Source organism: Phyllobates terribilis, unplaced genomic scaffold, assembly GCF_046119375.1.
Source record: "Phyllobates terribilis strain yellow unplaced genomic scaffold, ASM4611937v1 Scaffold_6567__1_contigs__length_43604, whole genome shotgun sequence".
In the NCBI taxonomy this organism is placed as follows: Eukaryota; Metazoa; Chordata; class Amphibia; order Anura; family Dendrobatidae; genus Phyllobates; species Phyllobates terribilis.
Window position 1 is genome coordinate 1889 of NW_027369310.1, and position 23387 is coordinate 25275.

At 36.3% G+C, this 23387-nt stretch overlaps 1 protein-coding gene across 1 annotated transcript; it reads right to left on the reverse strand.

Annotated features, from left to right (window-relative positions):
• Positions 1–5842: 5842 nt before the first annotated feature.
• LOC141251085 (uncharacterized) lies at positions 5843–6299 on the reverse strand. The gene is made up of 2 exons (XM_073670208.1): positions 6110–6299; positions 5843–6048 (listed from the first exon to the last, which is right to left on the reverse strand). The coding sequence occupies exons 1-2, from the start codon at positions 6297–6299 to the stop codon at positions 5843–5845; spliced, it is 396 nt and encodes a 131-aa protein (XP_073526309.1).
• Positions 6300–23387: the final 17088 nt, after the last annotated feature.

A 23387-nucleotide genomic window follows, 5' to 3' on the forward strand; every position in this document is an offset into this window, starting at 1 on the left:
CGAATCTTCTACGTGCTGCTATAGGATTGCACCGTAGGACACACTCTTCGGCACTTGATCCACTTGTAAACTTCACTATGAATTTGAAGCTCGATCCACTAGCTCTCAGTGACTCTCTTCGCTCAACTAGTCCTTCGGTCTTCACAACTCATCACTTGGGAATTTATTTTCCTTTATTCTTCAACACTTCCTTTGCTAGACTCGCTTTCCCCGCGAGGCTCAAAGCTAGTCTCTAGCTTGTCCGCTTGTGTCGAAGCTAATCTCCTAACTCCTCGAGCTATTCCTGGAAAGCTTATCACACACAATGGACAACAAATGCTATGTTTATCATCATCAAAACAAGCAGAACGTTTAAGCTACTCAATCTTATACTAACAATTCCCCCCTTTTGATGATGACAAACGCTTAAACAGTGTAAGCACATAATTTTCCAAAATCTTGACACAGTCAAGCATAAGATATGAAATGAAGCTTAATCAAATATTTTCAGATTTAACAAATTAGCTCAATATCTTGCTTAAAACACTTAGAAAGTCTACCTTTGTTCCCCCTTAGACCAAGCTAGTCTAAATTCTTCCCAATTAGTTGAAAAGGATGTGCCTTTTTTACTTCCACCTTTAAACAACATCAAATATGAAAGATAATTCATGCAAAGGGAACTAATAGTGGGAGAGGGAAACTAGGTAACTCAGTAATCATACAAATCAATTCATTCAGCACAAAATAGAAAGGTGTAACCATGTAGAACAACACATGATTATAGAAGCAAGAAAAGAATATTGTTATAGCATTAAAACCATACACCTTTAGTAGTTGGTGGGTCATGGGATTACAAGTAAAAAAACCCAAAGAGAGAAAAATAAACACAAGCAATAACACCCTATGCATCACACTGTCACTTAAGAGACACCAAAGTCTGATGTATAGCGGCGTGTTCTTCTTGGCATTCGGTCATCAATTGCAACTGTGTTTGGATTTTCTGAAGACACTTCTCAATGGTTGTAGACAAACTTTGTATAACTGAAACAACTAATGAAGTATCGCTGACAATGATTGGCAAAACTATCTTAGATTGGGTTTGGGAAGAGCTGGCTGCTGGCAGGAGTGACTAAGATGGTCTAGAGACTAGCTCGGCAATCATTTCCAATGTAAGCACGTCATTTAAAGCTTGTCTCAGATACTGGCTTGTATAGACCTTCATCCTTCAATATACGAGCAATAATGTGCGCGAAAGGTAAGGGGATGTTGTGATGAGCTCTCCTAACAACCATGTGTGAGAACATGAGTTGTGTTGTATTGATTAGCTCTACATTCAAGCACTGGGCAATTAAGTAGCATTCTGAGATGGCCACATGGTCGAGATTGGTGTTGTGAGGCATGATGTTCTTGACAATGAAGTGATGGAGGAGTCGCTTTAACAGTGAGACCTGATCAGACTTCAACATTCTAGGCATATTCATTCCAAACATTGCCTCTTTAATCGTTGTAGAACCGGTTGGTTAGTTCTTCTAGTACAAGTGACCAAATCCCACTAAAAAGTTGTCAGTGCCAGGTTGTTGACCAATCGCTTTTGCCAAATCCTTCACCTTAAAACTTTCTTCAGCATTGTTAAGCCACATTAAGTTGATTGAAGAGGATTCACCCGAAGGAGAGGAGGAACTGGAAAAGCGAGAGTAATATTGTCTAACAACATTGAGATCTGATTTACTAACCTCGATCTCGAGCTTATCCTAGTATTTCATCTTGAGCATGTAGCGGAATCTCTCTGAACTAGATGCATCCTTGATGTCTTGCGGAATTTCTGGAGGCACTATCGGGGGAGCAAGTATATAGCGCTTGGAGATGCCCTGCTGAATAGGAGAAAATTCTGCATGAACTGCCTTAGGCTCTTTCTTATCCTTCATCCTCGGTTTTTGCTTAACTTCCTTTTTTACCTGCTTTGGAGGGGTAGATTATGCACTTTCCTCTTCTGATAACAATTCCTCTTCCACTATCTTAATTAGCTTGCGCTTCCCAACAGCTTTAGACACGCTCTGAGCTTCATTAAGTAGCTTGTGGTGTGCTGGTGCAAATTCTTCTTCATCTTCATCCTTGAATGAAGCAGCAAGAGAGACAGGTTTGGATGAAGAAGTGATTAACATATGTTCATTCTTACCAGGATTTGCCGGAGTAGTAAAGACTTCTTATTATGCTTTATTTGAGGTTTTAGTTGCTTTAGGATAGAAGTGGGATCATAATGGCATGCTTAATTGTTAAAGAGAAGTTCTATGATCAACTATCCAATTTTGATTAAATAGTGTCTAAGTAAGAACCTTCCATCCATAAGTTAAATCATCTTTGTACTAATTTCTTTCTTTGTTCACTTAGGAATTAGAAACGTTAAACACCCCCCCCCCCCCCCCCCCCAATTTGGTTACATGGATTAATCAAAACTTAATCATAAACATTATCCTCTTTGTAGATTCGACACCTACTTACATTATATTTTAGTAATAGGAGTTAACAAGTTAGTAGGACCTTTTAAAAGAGGTGAGACACTCTGTCTCGCCTTGTTTTCATAGCAACAATTTTTTTGTTATTCCTAGCAAATACGACAGGCAAAAATTATCATTATCAAGGACTTTTAACTAAAACATGATTAGTTGTGAAACTAGCTAATTGGTCTAGTATATATACTAAGGGAATGATTGATGTTGTTCTAGTAAACATACGTAAATTGATATTCCATGTAGACTTTTATGTGAAAGACATCGAACATGGTAAGGTTTCAGCACCAATATTATTAGGGAGACCATTCTTAAAGACCGTTGAAACAGGAACGAACATGATGAAGGGATTGTTTACAATGAAATTTGATGGAAAAACTTTCACATATAATATGAATAAAGTCATGCAACACCTAAATTATGATCATTCTATATGTGTTTCTGATGATATAGAACCTATGGTGCAAGACAAGTTTCAAAAATGTGGCACTAATGAACTTAAATATGTTTTAGAAAGTATCATTATGACTCCAAATATATAACCTGTAAAATCTACTAACATGCAGTGACGCGGGATCATCTTCGTACATGCTTGATCCTTTCATTCATCATCATGAATAAGTGGAGATGCATGAAGAACCTCATCATATTGAGGGTGATAGAAAGATGTAATGGTTCCTTGATTATATGTTGGTTTTTATGTGCTTTGCACAATGATTTTCACATAGTTAATTAGGTGTATTTGGGTCCGGTTCAAACTCCTTTGAGAGCCACTTTATGTGTGTTTTCTATGTTGTTTTAGGTGTGTTTTAGGGGCCGGTTCATAGCCATTAAAGGGTCGGTCCATGCTACTCCTTTTAGGTTTGGTTTAGTTGCGTTTTTATTAGGAGAACCGGTTCACCCTTCCATCAAAAGGGTCGGCCTCCCTAATTTGTAATGAGACTTATTTGATTAATGAAAATCTTCCTTTGGACGTCTCAAAAAACTCCATTTGAATGTATAGGTCTCATCCCCCTTGGTGTGTATGATTTATCTTGGTTTTGATTATTCTTGTTAAGTTCTTCGAAGCTTTGTGATTGCGGAAAACACAAGCCTCCTCAACATGTGCCTCAGATCATTTGGATCCCTTGGTATGTGTTGTTGTAGAAGGCGTGGTCTTGAATCAGTAGGTCATTTCAATTTCCTCTTGAGAAATTCAGATTTGTCTATTGGATCTCTCGGTTTTGCCTTAAAACTATCTCAATTCCATTTCGATTACTTCAATTTCTCTAAATTTGATTTGTTGATGAGCACATTGTCTAGATCCATCAAAACGGGCTAATCACAGTATCAGTTTTCTTTCACCTGTTAATTCCATTACAAATTTTTACCAAAATCAGTCTCAATAACAAACAAATTTGTGACAAACTCTTCCACTACCTATACCAAAACTCGGGCTCAGGCTTCACTTCATAACCAGTGAAACTCTTGCTCGATCCCTAAAATTGAAGCAACAAAGAAGAAATAGTAGAACGGGTGAGAACCATTGAATGGTTCAAACCAAGAGATGCACAAAAGAAATCACACAAAAAAAATTATAAAAAAGTAAATTATTAAAGAGAAAATAAGGTTTGAATACACAAGGAGGTATTTTGTCATTTATTCCAAAATGATTCACTTCAAGTAACAAAAGAGGATTTAGAGAAATCTATAACTAAGAAACATAAAATTAATCAAGCATCAATGGAAGGAAGGATTCTCATTAAAGTGTCGTATCCGTCTTTAGTAGTGTTAATGGTCATGGTATAGCTAAAGATTATGCCTTCATGCGAGTCGTTCCCATTCCTACACAAAATTAACTATAACTTCCAACAAAGCTTAATAGTCTTATCCACGTTAGTTAACTACGATGAACCCAATAATGGTTAAAAATAAATGAGGCAATAAGCAAGGAACAAAAAAATACATATATACCATAGAGGTTATCATATAATTCAAGTCACTACAAGAAAACCTTAAGAAAAATAGATACTAGAATAACATGGTATCTTCGAATGAATAGAATATATCAAACAGGCACAAACAGGCCTAGCAAAATGACAAATCAAATCATATCAAATCCCAGATGATCAGACTAGAACTCATTTAGTAAATCAATAAACGTTCAGAGCAAGAGACGAGAAACAACTTTCAGATTGGTAGATAATACACAAAATCATATCAAGCATATATTGAAACATCAACTAAACATTACTAAGAAAATGGAATTAGTTCATCACACTAAAAACAAAAAGACATGTTCTGGGAGAAAAGCATTGTAATATCTATAATTTGTAAATGTAATAATAGGTCTAGAAAACGAATTCCTAAAATTCTCCAAACTTGCCTTCGTCTCTTCTCTAACTCTTCTCGTCTTCACTCTAAAGCTAAGAATATCATCATCAATTAGAATAGATGGTCGTAAAGTGATGTGAATTCAATACATGCCAATATAGTTCATAATAATACCAATAAAATGCTAAAACACGTGTCAATATACACGTCGTAGACGTGTATATCATCCCTTTAATGGTGCATTCTTGATTTTAGGTCACATAGAACAATCTGCTATAATATATATCATCATAATATTCATCTATCACATTATAAGAATTGATTATTGTTTCTGATGCTGGAGCACAAGTATGAGATAGTAAAGCGGTTGCAAGCAAGGAAACATATATGACGGATGATAGGTGTTGTAACAGAATCAAAACGAGATCAATCTATTGACAAGAACGACACACAGATTTACGTGGTTCACCAAATTGGCTACATCCATGGGTAGAGGGAGATTAGATTATTTTTGAAGGTAGATTACAAATTTTGGCTTTTTAGCTTACAAAAAGGCTTGTCTCTGGGATTTACATAGAGCCACTATTATAGTGTTTAAAAACCATGGTAGAATTGGGCTACAAGACTTTGGCCCAAATAAAAAAATAGAAGAACCATTTAAATCCAAAAATACAAACATTCAGTTCAAATCATTCACAACAAATCTCCACCTAGACTGGAATCCTCCAAGTAGACTCTATAGATGCACCATGAAAGTGATAGATAATTAGATTTCTCCCTTTGCCTCAGAATTGTCTCATATGGCAACTAGCGCAATATGTGATGTTGAGCAAGTCCAGATAGTGTTGGAACTTGCTCTCGAGAGCTGGCTTGGTGAACGTATCAGCGGGGTTATCACCTGTTCCTACTTTTTTCAACTGAATTCTCTTATCATTCCTCAGAAAGTTATATATGACACCAATTTGCTTCATCTTGTCATGATGGACCTTATCCTGGGTTAAGCATATTGCACTCAAGTTGTCACAATATACTAAAGCTTGATCCTAATGTTGGCCTAGACCATTAACGAGTCTCTTTATCCATATTCCCTCCATAGCAGCTTCTCTCAAAGCCATAAACTCTTCAGCTGTAATAGATAAAATAATTGTAGTATGTAGAGTTGCCTTCCACCTCACCACAAAACCTCCTAAAGTTAACACATAATCAATCAAATATCTCCTACTGTCCACATCTCTAGCATAATCAGAATCTGAGAATAGAAACCAAACACTGAGTGTCATTTTCATAACAGAGAATGACATCAGATGTACCTCTAATGTACCTGAAAATCCTCTCCATGGCTTGTAAATGTTCCTTCTCAGGGTTGACCATGAATCGACTTTCCACACTAACAACGAATGCTAAATTTGTTCGAGGGCAAACCATAGCATACATCAGACTCCCAACTACGCTAGCATATGGGACTCGGGACATGTAATCTCCATCTTGACATGTGTACATTCCCTACTTTGTGTTAGACACCATTGGAGTATCTATAGGCTTGGCTGAAGACATTCCATATCTTCTAAAATACTTCTTGATCTACTTTTCTTTTGAGAGCAAGAGTTTTTTTCTTTTTCCTATACTCATAAATTTCAACTCCCAAAATTTTATGAGTAGCACCAAAATATTTCATCTCAAACTCTACACTGAGGGAACCCTTCAACTTCTAAATGTATGAATTGTTCCTAGATACAATCAGCATATCATCAACATACAAAACAAGATAAATGCATGAACCACCTTACACCTCATTTTAGTAAACAAAACAATGATAAAGACATCTTCTATATCAAATTTGTCGCATATAATTATCAAACAGCTTATACCACTGCCATGGAGACTGTTTTAGCCCGTATAAGGACTTCATCAACTTACAAACATGGGTCTCTTCTCCTGAAACCTGGAATCCATCTGGCTAAGTCATGTATATTTCCTCCACCAACTTCATGTAAGATAGATGTCTTCTAACCTAATTGTTCAAGTTCTAGGTCCTGATATGAATATATTTCTAGTAATACCCTGATGGAGGTATGTTTGACCACTGGTGAGAATACCTCATTATAGTCTACTTCCTCTCTCTCAGAATGAAACCTCTTGCAACCACTCGTTCTTTCTACTTTATATCCTTTGCAACAGACATTCCTTCCTTCTTTGGAAAATCCACATGCAAGTAACTACCTTTTTATTTACAAGTAATCCAACTAGCTCCCAAGTCTGATTCTTATGAAGAGACTCCATCTCTACTGTCAGATAATGCAGCTTTGTAGGTGGATGGCTCATTATCCTCCACCTCCTCGGCCACTTGTAATGCATACCGTACCAGATGATCGTACCTATACCTATCTGAAGATTGGATTCCTGCCCTTCTTGTTAGATCTTCGACAATATTCTGACGCACAACTTCATTTGAACTTGTTTCTGGTATTACAATTCATACTGAATTATGTCATGCTCATCAGTAAAAGATTGTGCTAGTTGATTTTCAACCAACATAGATGCTTGAATTTCCACTGGAGTAAGTTGGACCTCCACCTCCTCAACAACAACTTCTTCTACGTTGTATCACTAGTCTTCTCTTTGCATTTTAGCATGAAACACTTATCAAAGAATACGCTGCTACTCACTATAATCTGGTTATCAGACCATATTTTATACCCATTCGCAGCAGTACCATAGCCCATGTAAACTCCCTTCTTACCACTTGGCTCTAACTTTCCCTCATTTACATGATAATAAGTTATGCAACTAAAAACTCTCAGACCAGAGTAATCAACTGATCTTCCAGTCCACACCTCGTAAGGTGTTTTATAGTCAATACATGTATGTGGGATCCGATAGACTAGATAGAAAGTTGTTGCAACTGCATCACATCTGAACTGTCTAGCATGGTAAAATTTTGAAAGCATGCATCTGTCTTCCTCCAGAAGTGTCTGATTCATTTGTTATGCTAGACTATTTTATTGTGGTACATACCTGACTGTGTGATGCCGAGGAATTCCTTGATCCCTACAAAACTCATTAAACTCAAATAAATGGAATTCTAGACAATAATGTGTTCGCAACCTTTTGACCTTCTTTTCAATTTGATTTTCAACTAGGGTCTTCCAACCCTTGAACCAATGAACGCCTTTCCTTTATGCCTCATCATCACGTCATCCTAGAGTAGTCATCAATTATAGACAAAAAGTACATGTGACTACTCAAAGACTCAACATGTGAAGGACTGTAACAATTAGAATGTATGTAATTGAATGTGCCCTTTGTTCGATGAAAAACCTTAGGAAACTTGTTGCGGTGCAATTTTACAAACACACAATGCTCGTAAAACTCTAGACCATCTTGTAAAATCGTAGAAGATCTTCTTTTGACAAAATCTGCATTCCATGTTAACTCGTATGAGCGAGTCTCATGTGCCATAGTCTGGTCAGATCAACATCTTTAACCACTGATGAAATAGTTGTAGAACCTTGTATTGTTGAACCATGTAAGACATACAAAGTTCCCTGTCTAACGCCTCTTAGAATCACATTTGATCCTTTTCACACAGTTAGAACTCCATCTTTTCCAAAATAACTAAAACCCTTGAAATCCAGCATACTAAGAGATATCATATTCTTCTTTAAATGTGGAACACTCCGTACTTCCTTGATTGTACAGAGTTTTCCATCATGTTTTTTTACCCTAATTTAGCCAATCCCAACCATTTTACAGACAGAACTGTTTTCCATAGAGACACTACCTCCATCTACGCATCTATATGTTGTGAACAACTCCTTTGTTGGACAGATATGATACGATGCTCTAGGATCAAGAATCCAAACATCATATTGATGAATGTTCTCATCAGAAACAAGCACAAGATATTTTTCAAAATTAGTGTCGTCTTCTACTACTGCTGCAGAACCAGATTTGTACTCTAGTTGTTGCTTCTTCTTCATGGGACAGTCATTCTTCCAATGACCATTTTCCTTATAGTACAAGCAGAAGTTGTGTGGTAATTTAGGGTTTCATTTTTTATCTTTCTTTTTTCTCTTTTTTTTTGGAACAAACAATACAAAGGCCCATCTTCTAGAGAAGATGACCTAAATCATCAATGCGGATGATCTTTACAAATTCCCAAATTCTAAAGGGAGAATGATGATACAGAATATCTTGTCTATCAACCTTAATGATGGAATTAAAGTTAGATATAACTTCCGAGATTAACGGTTATTTCCATCTGGATTTAGCGAGGAAATCAGCAGCTTGGTTACCGGAACGTTTGATGTGATTGAACTTGATAGCCTGGATTGTAGAACTCAACTTGTGAATGTCTTGAATTATAGGATCAATATCCAAGGGGACTTTCCACGTGCGCTTCAGACTATTAATTACTCTGAGGTTGCCACCTTCTACGATGACAAAAGGATAACCCACAACAGCTTTAACTCCCGCAATAGCAGCTAAAGCTTCGACCTTTTTATTGTCCTTGCTTTGATCGATAGTCAATCCGGAAACCTGATTTTCTATACCATGTCACAACTGTATTGTGACACAGCTCTCTATTGTGGAGTGAAGCCATAACCATTTCCAGCGACACCATCTGTTTTCCAACAATAAAAGATTGCATACAAATTCTCATATGACAAAGGCAAACAAACCAACAATTATCAAGGCAACATCCTCATCCCCCACCATTTCATCAATATTATGCAAATCCAAAAGATTAGTATTCTAGTGATCTAGGTGGTTTGTAAGACGTGTACCTTCTGACATACACATGCTGCAAAGAAGCTATTTTAGCATCAGTTTGCTAGTTAGCGACTTTGCCGTGTAGAGACTCTCCAACTTCAAAAATAACTTGGAGGCGGTTCCCTCGCCTGCAACTTTTTTAGTGATGTTATAAGCAAGGCACAATAGAATAGCCTTGTAATCTGTAGAAGAAACATACAACCCATTCTTGTGGGTTGTCAGTGGCGCCCATAGACCATGTTACTTCAGCAAAACATGCATCTTTCTTTGCCACAAACTGAAACTGTTTCTCCTTGTAACCTTGTCGGTTTTCCTCAATGTTGCAAGCATCATTCTCGCCGGAATTCAATCCAACAACTATGATACCAGTTTGTTGCAACAAAATCGAAACAAGAATAATCAAACAACAAGAACGACACACATATTTACATAGTTCACTAAATTTGGTTACATCCACGGACATTGTGAGATGAGTTTAATTATTAGAGGCAGATCACAAATGGCGGCTTTTTAGCTTGTAAACGGCTCTCCTCTAGGGGTTGCTTAGAGCCATCATTTATAGTGCTAATAGAACTATAGCATAATTGAGCAACAAGGCTTGGGTTCAAATACAAGAACAGGAGAACCAATTAAGGCTCAAAATACAAACATTCCATTCAAGTCATTCACAACAATAAGAGATGGAGTATATGACGCACCTTCCCTTAAGAAGGCCAATATTGGCATTTCTGTTTCCAGATGGCATGGATGTTGCGTGTAGTTGCCTTTGATATAGTCTTGACACAGCCTGGACTCATATTAATTTTTCAGTGTTGTACGTACCAGTCGAGCTATCATTCAAATGATCAGAAACTACACGATAAGAAAAGACTACAAACTGATTTTCTAATCTTTTATCTTTGTATTTGTTCTAAGATCACTTTGGTTACTTACCTTGTAATCGCAGATTTACACGGTTTCTATTACAATTAGTATTGTGGTATCTCCTGGTTCTTGTACTATCTACTTTAGACAACACCACAAGAAAAACAGTCTTTAATGACAAAACTTTTCGTCACCTAAAGATAAAATTTTGTCGCACAAATGCTACTGTGACGAAGATAATTACGTCACTAGTTCGTCGCTTTAGCTACATCGTACAAAGTTTATATGACGGCATGTCGTTTTGTCGTTGGTAGCACACTTTTTGTGACGAAAATACTTTTTTCGCCCTAAGGCTTCTATGACAAAACTCTATTTTTGTCACCCATAGTCTTTCATGACGAAACTCTATTTCCATCACCTTAAGTCTTTTATGATAAAACTCTACTTTTGCCACCCAATGTCTTTTATTACGAAACTCTATTTTTGTCACTCTAGGTCTTCTATAACGAAACTATAATTTCATCAACCTAAGTATTTTATGAGAAAACTCTATTTTCGCCACGCAAAATCTGCGATGACGATACTCTATTTTCCTCACCTATGTCTTTTGTGACGAAACTTTATTTTTATCACCCAAAATCTTCTATGACGAAATTCTATTTTCCTCACCCAAAGTCTTTCTATTATGAAAATCCAGTTTCGTCACCCTTGGTCCGAAGGTTTCTTATGAAGAATTTAATTTGTCAGCCTTGGTCAATTCAATTCACCAAGCAATATATTTGGCCCTATATATTTCTTCTTTGAAACAAAATCTATTACATTCTTTTTACCCGTTCACTCAACCATCACAAAATCTAAAGAACAATATATAGCTTTCTTTTGAAGTTAAGAACAATATACAGTTAATATTATACAATTTAGATAAAAAAAAATTACACCATTATGTCACTAGTGCAGAAAACTAGTCTATAATACCTTGATCCAAGTAGGGAAAACGTAATCCGCATATCTCGTTATATTCAAGAACACAAAAACATCCAAATCTTCCTTATCCGGTATATAATATGGGGTAAAATAAGATTATCAGGAGACAAATAACCAAGCTTCAGTTCAAACCTAGAGAGATTGACGTTGTTTTTATCTTCAACCTTTTATATTAGGGAATCAACATGAATACAATCAGTGGTGAAAAAAGACTTCAAATTTGTGAAAGCAGCAGTTGCAGAGGCTTTGTACATCCACTTCTACTTGTCCATCACCAATTCGCCATCATTACTAACAGAAATCATGTAAACCTTGCTTTTTTATGTTGCTGAAATATTACAAATACAAAAACTCCTTCAGAACTCCGTCAGTATGTTCACAAATTACCACGCCAAATTAAGACTAAAACAAAGTACGTCTACAAAAAAAAAACTCACCCATAATATGTGTTTTGGATTTCTGAAAGGTGGTGGAGGGTTAAATAGAAGATGGAACAATTTTGGCAGCTTACTAAACAAAACAAAACAAATTTTGCCTTTTTGGGATACAGTGGTGTCGGGATACATGATTGCAACATCAAACAAATGGAGGAAAGAGGCTTTAGCTTTTTTGGAGGGAAACATAATACTACAATAATCAAGCTTGATACTTTGGTGGGAAGTAAACTGGGAGACTACACAGCATTACACTAAGTAAAGATGATAAATCTTAATGAGCTCTGATAAATCTTAATGAGCTTTGATTAGACATAAAACTAGTACTACAAATTTAATAAATAAACCCTGAACAAGTACTATAAAAATCCTAAATAAATTACAAACAAGTACATGAATAGTGAAAGGTTGCATCAAGATACATTTTGATTTGACTATTCTTATTAATTTTATTTTGTTTTTGATTTTCTTTTTAATCCGAAATCTGTACTTTTTGTATGTTTAAAATTGAAGAAAAGATAAATATAATGGTTCACAAATATTATTCTTGCAATTTTCCCCTAAAAATATAGGCTTGTGCAATATAGATTGTTACTCTTGTATAGATAGTACATATTCCCCATTTAAAAAGCCTGCATTGTGAAACATAGAGGTGGGTTCTGGTGTGAAGTGCTCTTATGGTGTGAAATGTGAAGAATGTTGAGTCATTAGATTAGAAAATGGAAGGCTGAGATTAAAAGATGGTTTTTTTAATAAATCCACGCGGTGACATTTTTGTAATTAATGGTAAACTTTTTCTTCTTTTTTACGTTTTCTGGGTGATTTTTTTTATCTCCTTAGAACTGAACGATTGTGAGTTATATGTGAACATTAGCGTGTTATATGTGTACCCGAGAAACTTCGCACTTCACACCATAAGGGCACTTTACACCGGATCCTTTTTCGTGAAACATATGCTATGAATTAGAATATGAAAATATAAAATTCGTACCCTACTTGAGAGACTTTAAGCTAATAGACATACTAATAATCTTGAATTAAAGAGTTGTAAACCAAATCAAAACTACATCATAATCTAATCAAAATACATCTGAGTGACATATCTGATTGAGTAACTATGAAACACAAGTATTTCGTATCTAGAGCTTTTGTTATCAGATATAATAACGAGTATGATCCCTGGCAATCTGAAGAACGATAACATTATCAGAGACTAAAATTAATCAGCATCTTTGATTTTAACTTGAAGATACATAGACATGAAGATTTTAGAGGATCAAAGGAACAAAGAATAAACAAGTCAGATGTCACCAAATAAAATAATTGCACCAGAAAATAGTAGATTAAATGAGAAGTGGAACCCTAAGTTATAAGAACCCATATTATTGAGGTGAAATTGTTCGATCCATTATTTTTTCATGATTTATAATTGAATGCTAGATTGCAAATAATCATGTAGCAATCACAAATAGGACATGAGACATCCTTAAGAAAATTACTATCATTGATCTAATTTCAAAAGAAGGGTAACCAACCTCATACCCCACTTAACACATAGAAAGAAGAGATCCAGATTCCAGATGAGATTTCCCACAATTAAACCTGCACAAGGAATAAGAACTATGTTCACCTGGGAACCAACTAAATCAGAATATTGATATGATCCGAGTATCACTAACCTTTGAATCACCACTACCAGATAGAACAAAGCCCCGTGGATGATGTGAGTGTTGCAGCAATGCAAGGCATAATACTAATCTGCAACAGTTGTAATGGAATCATTAGAGAGGAAACTATTTGGAAAAAAAAAGAAGCTAAAAGTGATCATTTTTACGGTAACAGCAATTCCTTTTCAAGATACAGAACTTCCTTTCTTTGCAGGTGGTAGGCGATTCCTAACATCAAACATGAATGAAGAGCAATTAACATACAGAAAAGAGGATACGAGGAGGAGATAGTAGAATATAAAATCATGACAGCTCATAACTTTCAAATATAAACTATCCTTACTGTTTGTCCAAACCAACTTGTTTCTACAGTTAGCCCACATCCCCTGTCATCTAAACAATGGTTAAGCTTAGATTAATGCAAACCATATATAATTGAGTCCACTAGTAAGCTGATTATGTAAAGGGAATGATCAAATTCATCCTTAGCTATTGCCAGTCGGTCAGTGTCACTTGAATCATCGACATATATTATGGCTTGAGTATTAGGAAAATAGTATCTCCGGTATGTCCTATGTTTATAAACATCCTCTCCCAAGAGGAAGGCGTAAATATTAGAGGAAAATAAACGTACATAAGAACAATAGACAACTAATACATGTTTCTTCCATATCTAAGTTATTAACCTACCATCGATGAGCATATAAAATACTAACTTCAAGATAATACGTTGTTATTAAGTTAATGAAAAAATGTCCATGAGGTAAACTATACTCAACAAATATAGTGCAGCTATTCACAAGATGGTTAGATACAAATTGTGTGCATATACTTAATGGCAAATTTTTCAACAGAACCCAAAATATCAAACAATACTAATATCAAGTGTTGAACAGGCCATCACCTTATACTAGTTTGTCCACCTATAACAGCTGAAACACAAACAAGCTGAAAAGAGTAATCAAGTAAGGTTAATTTACATTTCTAGTCAAAATTTACATTTCAAGTCAAATTATCAGTTGACATCAGTAGAATATGCACTAAACATTAATAACCATATCATGAAAGTCTATCTACTCACCACTTCATAGCATAAACCGGGAAATACACTAAACTTGGATAAACATATTCAGATCTTATAATCTCATTAGCAACAACACCATAATACATCAACAACTGTTTTTTTAGCTCATTAAGCTCAATTCACTACATTCATATAATTTTTATATTCATCATCTCAAACAAACAGATAAGAGAGTGTCCAACGCTTAAATGCAAAAAAAACAGATTGAGGAACTGGAAAACAGATTGGACGAACTTACCACAACATAGCACAGCATGCTCCTCTCTGATAACATCGATTCAATATTCCAATCGGAAAAAGCCGTCTTCTATGCCGACACGAAGATCAACATCGGTTCCAGCAAGGAAATTCCTATTCACCGATGTATTCCTGCTTCCAGAAAACCTAAATTTGAACAGTGTCTATGGAGTAGCTGAATGAGGGAGGGCTGACTTATTTTGAAGTGTTAACTGTTGCGGGTCGCTGCCTTCTGCCCATTCTTTAAACTCCAATTCATAGAGAAATCTACGATCAAAGATAGAACGAGATCCATTTTTCATCATCTCTAACGGGATTCCTTGGTTAAGGCCTAAGAAGCGAGGATCCCACCAGAGCCCCTTCTACTACCTCGAATATGCCATCAACTAGATCAGAATCCATCTCAACGGGTCTATAAGAAGTGATCCAATTTTATTCACCGGGTCCGGGTAGAGACCAAAGATCTTGAGCGATCGATCTGGCAGAACAACTCAAAAAAAGATCATGAACCTTGTAGAGGATAAATCAACCATAGTGTTAGGATAATTTCCTATGATGTATTTTTGGGGTTCCAACTTGTAATTTATGTATTAGGCCAGTGATGTAGTTTGAGGCTCAAATGGGTGTTTGCTCAGGTAGCAGCCCAGGAACTTGCTAACCCAAAAAGTGGAGCTTGTCCAATTCACTTAAACCTCCATTTCAGAGCTACGATATATATCCTGGTTTTTTAGGGTTGAAACCCCAACTCTCATACTTCAGTTGAGTTGCGTCGTTTCCTTGAGAGTATTTGGTGTTTGTCCTTGTGGCAATTCCCGTTTTGGTGATCTGATTCGAAGCTGGTGAAGCTTCTCGCTTTTCCTTTGAGAGAAGAAGACGATGGTGGCTCGTTCTTCTACTTTGTGGTGGTGTTTCCATCTCTCTAGGGTCGTGGCTCCATTGAAGGGTTGGTGAAGCTCCTGCTGGCACGCTCCGGATATTCACCTCGTTAGGAAGTTGTTCTTCCTTTTAGATCTTGTTATTCTTTATATAGCTTTACTTGTCTGAACCGATTCTGAGGTTGCTCCTCTTGTTGTATTTGCTTGATTGTGTGCATAGCGGAATAAGCTCTCATCCTGAGGTCCGTAGACGTATGAATTTGTCCGAACTGCGCAAACAATCCTTGTGTTGTTTGTGTTCGTAGTTTGGTAGACCTGAACCTGTGAATCTCAAAATAACCTAATTGAAACTCAATCTCATAGATTAGTATCAAAGCCAGGTTGTTTTGATACTTTCATGCATTTTTTCTTGTTCTTTGAGACTTATATTGGCTTGCATGTTCATTTGTTTTGTTGTGTAGATTAGAACTGAGTTGCATGTTCGTTTGATAGTCTCTGAGATCTGGATTGGTTTGCATGTTCTTGATATTTTGTACACCGTCTTGATTCTGACTTTGATCGCTTCCGCATGTTATATTGATCTGGTTGTTTGAGATACTTGTGGATTGGATGTTGACTTGGTGACTTCACCTCTGGTGTTGGAGTCATTTGCTGAGTACACTGTTGTGGTGGTACTTGATCTGATTTCCAGATCCAAGTGAACTTCTATGTTCACTGGATCTTGGAAAATCACTTTGTAATCTGATTTTGTGCTTTGGATCCCTGTTGTGTGATTACTTGTGCCAAGTTAGGCCTTGTACTGAATCTGGTTTCTTAGTGTGTGTGATTGGTTCGTTGTTACTGTTGTGTGATAAGGACTTGATTACTATACTAACTTGCGCAATTGGCCATTTACTATGGCCGATAACATCAGGATGAAGCTGTTTTATGGCAAAAATGATTTTACCATGTGGCATGTCAAGATAAAGGCTATCTTGATCAAAGAAAAATGCCACAAATCTATAACTGGGGACTACCTTGCAGAAACTTCCCTTGCTAGACGCCTTGAGATGGATGAGCAAGCCCATTCCAAAATCATTATCAGGTTGGCCAATGATGTGGCCCGACAGGTAGTACAATACACTATTACTAAGGATTTATGGGAAGCTCTAGAATCATTATGTTTTACTAAGTCATTGCTTTCTGGGATTTCATTATTCTGTAGACTGTTTATATTTAAAATGGACATTAATCACACTTTAAATGATAATTTGGATAGGTTTCTTAGAATGACACAAGACTTAGCTAGATGTGATGATAAGATAAAAGATTCTCATGAGGTTGTCCTATTACTTAATTCTTTACCTACTTCGTTTGATAACTTGAAAGATGTGATCCAATTTAGTTCTGAAAATTTAACTAAGTTAAAGATCATAGAAGCTATAACTAAGAAGAATGATCTGTTAAAGATTTTTAAGACTAAGAATGACAAAGAGTTTGAGTCTAAACCTGAGGTCTTGTATGCTGGCAACAAGAACAAAAAGAAACAGAAGTATAAGAATGATAAGAAAAAGAACTTTAACTCATATAAAGAGTTTGAGCAAAAGAAAAAATGTTTCTATTGCAAGAAGGGTGGTCACTTCGTTAAGGATTTCTAAAAATAAAAAGGATGAGTCGTCTTAAACTAATAATAATGATAACTCTGCATCTATCTTAGAAACTCAAAAATTCTATGATTGTGAATTGCTCATGTGTTCTGATGTGTCTGTTAGTAACAATATTTGGATTCTAGATTTTGGATATACCATGCATACTACTTGTAATAGATGCATGTTTAGCTCTTTGCATGAAACTAATGGGGGAAAAGTTATGTTGGGAGACGATAGTACCCTTAGGATAAGAGGTATAGGAAATGTTCCCTTAAGAATTCATGATGGTAAAATAAGAGTTCTCCTAAATGTTAGGTGGATACCCAAACTTAGGAGAAACTTACTCTCTGGATCTGTGTTTGATAAAATGAAGTGTCAAATTAACACTAGTAATGGAATTATAGATATTATCAAGGATTGTAAGACTCTAATAAAAGGAATCAATAAGGGTGGGTTATACCATGTTATAACAACACCTGCACTGACCTGACCAAAGCTTGTGATACTTTGACCCTTGATCAAACTAAACTATGGCATAACAGGATGGGTCATATAAGCTCTAAGGGTCACGATTATCTGTTTAAACTTGGACTAATCAATAAGAAACCTAGTGATTTAGACATGTCTGATGATTGTATACCTGGAAAGAAAAACTAATGCTCCTTTTCCCAGGTTAAATTATGTGGCTGAAAATCCTCTAGAATATGTGTACTCAAACCTTTTGGTCCTGCTCAGGTAAGTACTTTAGGAGATAAGACGTATTTCATGTCTTTCATAGATCACTTTTCTAGGAAAAATTGGATATACTTGCTTAGAACTAAGGATGGAGCATTTACCACTTTTAAGAACTGGAAGCATGTTGTTCTAAACCAAGTAGATTACAAATTAAAATGTCCAAGAACTGATAATGGCCTTGAGTATTGTAACCAAAATTTCACCAATTACTGTCTTGAAAATGGAATAAAAAGACATCTAATAGTTCCCGGAACCCCTCAGCAAAGGTATTGCTGAGAGGATGAATAGGACACTGTTAGATAAGGCTAGATGTATGTTAATAAGTTATGGCCTTAAACATGTTTTTTGGGGTGAAGTTGTCACTACTGCGTATTTTTTAATCAATAGATATCCTAGTTCTACTATTGAATTTAAAACACCCCAAGAATTATGGTCTTGACACAAACCTGATTTGAGTTACTTGAGAACTTTTGCATGTGTTGCTTATGCCAAAGTTACTCAATGTAAACTTGAACCAAGGGCTATAAAGTGTATCATGTTGGGTTACACTAAGGGAGTTAAAGGTTACAAACTCTTTGTAATTCAACCACATGGATTTAAGGTCATTACATCTAGGAGTGTTGAATTTAATGAAAATAAATTACATTTTAAGGATAAATTGACTATTGTGAATGAGCAGAGAGGTACCAATGAAGATGAAACCACGGTGGTAGGATCATCCAGGCAGCCTGATGTAGAGGCAGCCCAACAACTCCCACAAGATGAGAAGTTTTATCTTGCCCCTCCCTCCATGATTGAGAGTAAGTCAATTAATGAGGAGGAAGAAGTAACCAAGAGCTCTATAGAGGACGATAATCCAGAGTCGGGAGGTGTTGAAAATGATAATGTTTCACCATTAAGGGGGGGTAACATGTAAGATCATGGTAACAGTGTACCTTCTATCCCTTCGTCCTACTCTAATTCAGATTCTATCTATAGCAATCATGAGCATGATAATTCTGTTAATGAGCATGATAAGTCTGACAATAGTAATATGAATGACTCAATTCATTATCAATTGACTAGAGACATAACTCCTAGGATTAGAGTGCCAAACAAGTGGTTATCTTGTATGAATGTTGAGCATGTTCTTAATGGAAATAGAGTCAATTTAGTAGAGTATGCTTTTACTACTGCCTCTGATATCCATGATAGATTCACACCTGACACTTATGAGCATGCTATAAACTGTAAAAATGCTAAGGAATGGATAAGTGTTAGGAATGATGAGATTAGTTCCGTGAATGTAATAAAACTTTTTCTTTGGTTCCAAAACCAAAAAATCCTAAGTTCATTGACAGTAAATGGATATTCAAAATTAAGGAAGGAAATAGCATAAAGGATCTACCAAGATACAAAGCTAGGTTAGTGGCCAACGGATTTAACCAAAGAGAGGGGATTGATTATAATGACATTTTTGCCTATGTAGTCAAGTATAAGACTATGAGACTGCTATTATCTATGTACATTGTTTATAATTGGGAATCAGAACAAATCGATGTTAAAACTGCATTCTTACATGGTGATTTGACTAAAACTATATATATGGCTCAGTCTAAGGGTTTAATTGACAAGTCTAGACCTGACTATGCATGTGTACTTAATAAGTCTATATATGGCTTAAACAGTCACCTAGACAGTGGAATTTAAAATTTGATTCATGCATGAAAAAGTTGGTGTTTCATAGGAGCGGTTATGACACTTAACTTTACTTGAATAATATTAAAACTGCATCTCCCTTTTATGTGTTGTTACATGTTGATGACATTCTGTTAATATATAACTCTAAGGTTAGTATTTCAGGAGTTAAAAGGGACCTTAAAATGCGTTTTGATATGAAAGATTTAGACTCAGCCCAGATGATTCTAGGTGTTAGTATTATAAGAAATAGGCAAAAGAAACTCATGTGGCTTTCACAAAAGGAATATATACAAGTCCTAGATAAATTCTACATGAATGATTCTAAACATACTTATAAATCCTTAGGAGGGAATCTAGAGATAACTAATGATAGTTGTCCTAAAACCCAAACTAAAATTGATAAGATGGCTAAAATTCCATATGATGTGGTTGTTGGATCTGTTATGTATGCTATGTTATGCACTAGACCAGACCTTGCGTTTTTTGTTAATGTGCTTAGTAGATTCATGCCTAACCCAGGTGAACTACATTGGACTACTATGAAATATGCTTTGGAATATCTTAGTGGTACCAAGAACTTGTGCTTATGTTATTCTAATCATGCTAGTGATACGGAATTATATTATGCTAGTAATAAGTATACTAGAAAATCTACCACTGCTTTTTTTATACTTGGGTTGGTAATTGCATATCTCTGAATTCACAACAACAACAACATGTAGTTAATTTATCTAGTATTGAAGCAGAATATATTGCAGCAACTAAGGCAGCTAAAGAAGCCATTTGGCTTACTGGGTTACTTAATGAGATTTAGTGTACTTCTTATGTTCATGTTTTGCATATTGATAGTCAAGGTGTCTTATATCTTTGCAAGGATCTTGTTTACCATGAACGGTCAAAACATATAGATATGAGACTATATTTTATATGAGACTTAGCTGATGAAAAACAGATAATTGTTAAAAAGGTTAAGAGTGACTATAATCCTGCAGATTTTGGAACTAAGGTTGTTACAGCTGATAAGTTTTGTATTTTGTAGGGATTTCCTCCATGTGTGGGACGTTCCTTAGAGTGCTACATAAACTGGTTCGAAAACGGAGAGGGCATATTCCACTCCCTGGCCTTGGCGATGGTAGTGCATGTACAACTAAGGGCTAGGGCTTTGCACATATAGCAAATTAGGAGGGCAATTATTAGGATAATTTCCTATGATGTATTTTTTGGGTTCAGACTTGTAATTTATGTATTGGGCCAGGGATATAGTTTCAGGCCATGTGATATAGTTTGAGCATCTCCTCCTTTGCGAATCTGCAAATTGCCTCCTTGCTCCATTCCAGATCCAAGTTCCTCCATATGGATGGGGTGTGAGAAATTCACATCTATAGATCAAGTTATGACAATAAGGTTTCGATCAAAAGATTGATCACAAACCGGATAAAGGATCGAATCGCGTATACGCTTTTCAAAATGAACATTTCACCCCTTATTAAGCCTTAGGGTATCCACGAAATTTGAAGTGGGATAAGAAAAACCAAACCGATCCAAATCAAGGCTTTTGATTTGGATCGAACTCTAGAGATATAGTACTTTTGGAGTTTCGGCTTTGTATGTGGCTTCAATCTTTGACCAGCTCCGACCGCTATGTCCTAGAACCCTTTATATAGGATTTAGGAAACTCCCATGTTCAATGTGGAAGTTACATGATGGTTATGGTAGTTACCATGCGGTTACAACTACCTTTCCCTAACAGTTACCTCGTCAAGGAACTGACCCTGGCAGTTACCGGCGGTTACCGATGGTTATTGACGGTTACACACGTAGTGGCACACGTTCTGGTGGTTACAACTGACCACTCACATGCATGTTCTTAATTGAGCACGTGGTTGACCAATTCAAACATTCTTCCCTCACAGGGACACGTCCCTCAAAGGAAGATGTCACTCGCATGAACACTTCCCTCGCAGGGACACTTCCCTCGCAGAGACACTTCCCTCACAGGGACACTTCCCACACAAGAACACTTCCATCACATATAACTATTATCTCAGAGGGAATTGGACGTGCTAACCTTACATGTTGTCATCCGAGACTCGACTCCGGTACACAAGTGTGTACTCCATACCCCTTAACTTATGTTATAACGAAATGAGCTCCCCTAGTGTCGTATGAATCCCGATCACACTACAACGACATTGTCCTTTACATAAAACAATCATGATAACACTAAAATTGTCAACATTCCTCCCTTGTTTTAGTGTAATCATTGATTCCCAAAATTACAAGTCTTACTTCCAAACTCATGCATAAACGAAAATGTCACAAGAGTTGAATTTCCTCTTAGTGTAGTTACACATTCAAAATACCCTAGAAATCATGGTGTCACAAAGATTGAACCAATCAAATGCTCTTGGGTACCTCAAGATAACTCACACACGAGTTACCGTACATCTTCTAAAGTCTCCCTTGACTCATTTGTTGTCCCTGAGTCCATATCCATTCATGGTGTATCTGAAGAAAAACCCGAACTTCATGAAATGGTCAAACTTCACACTCACATAGGTATATCCTTTATGGGTAAACATACCCTTATCGTGCACCTACAATTGCACTTTTCAAAGGAACTATTAAGAAGACTTTGTCTTCAACCTCATTCATTTAGGTGCTAAGAACATACCCGGGGATCATTCATTTGTGCTTTTTCAGTCTCTAGGTGTGGGCTTTCCACATTGAATTTTGTCCCTAACGCTAGGTAGTTAGGAATTGGGTGTCCCACAACTAGAAAGCTACACAGGTTCTTTCATTCCATCCCCTCAACCATCCTCTTCGTCAAGAGGTAGCTTAAACATCTAATCAACTGAATTGATACAACTGAATTATCATTATGTCACATGAGCTTGAGCTCATGAACCATGCTATACTTTATGTCCAAAGGACATAACTTCTTATAGCACATATCATTGTTTCCCTCTGGCAAGAGTATAGTTACCACATAATAATTTGAGTTCTCTCTGGAGGAAATATGGTAGGATTAACTCCTTAGTTACCATCCATAAACTTGGAAACAACTATAGCTACCAATTCACTTCCACTGTCAAACACAAGAAACTAGATCGTTACTTCCGAAGTGCATGATTGATACTTCCTTCAAGTGGAATAAAACACATCTGGCCCCTACTAGGAAGAAACCAATTCCATAAAGGACACAACTCCCTTCATGGGAATTACTCATTCATTTTAACTTAACGATCCAATCCGCATCTAAATTGTTCCTTTATATCCAAGAAATGATTTGACATAATCAAGATCTATTCATGATCTTATTCAAGTACTTGAATCTCCATCGCATTTCTCTTATATACAAGACTTCCAATACGACCATTGTAACCAAAAGCCATGGTCCAGTCATAGTACTTATACTTGTTAAATCACCACTAACAAGGTTTCTTTAACTTTACATATTTTCCAATGTAGCCTTCCTTATACACTCAGTCCATAAAGATGAGTACTTTGAGCAAAATATCATCATGTCAACTTATGACAGATACAATCTTTAAGCTCTAATGCACGAGAGAGGAAACGAGGAAACCAAGGACACACTTCCCTGGGAGGGAACGTTCCTAACAAGGG

Bases quoted from the DNA above. Each gene is read 5' to 3' on its own strand.
- LOC141251085 (XM_073670208.1), bottom strand. From the start codon at position 6,299: ATGTACACATGTCAAGATGGAGATTACATGTCCCGAGTCCCATATGCT. The intron at 6,049-6,109 runs GTACATCTGATG...TTCTATTCTCAG, and splicing joins GATTTTCAGGTACATTAGAG to ATTCTGATTATGCTAGAGAT.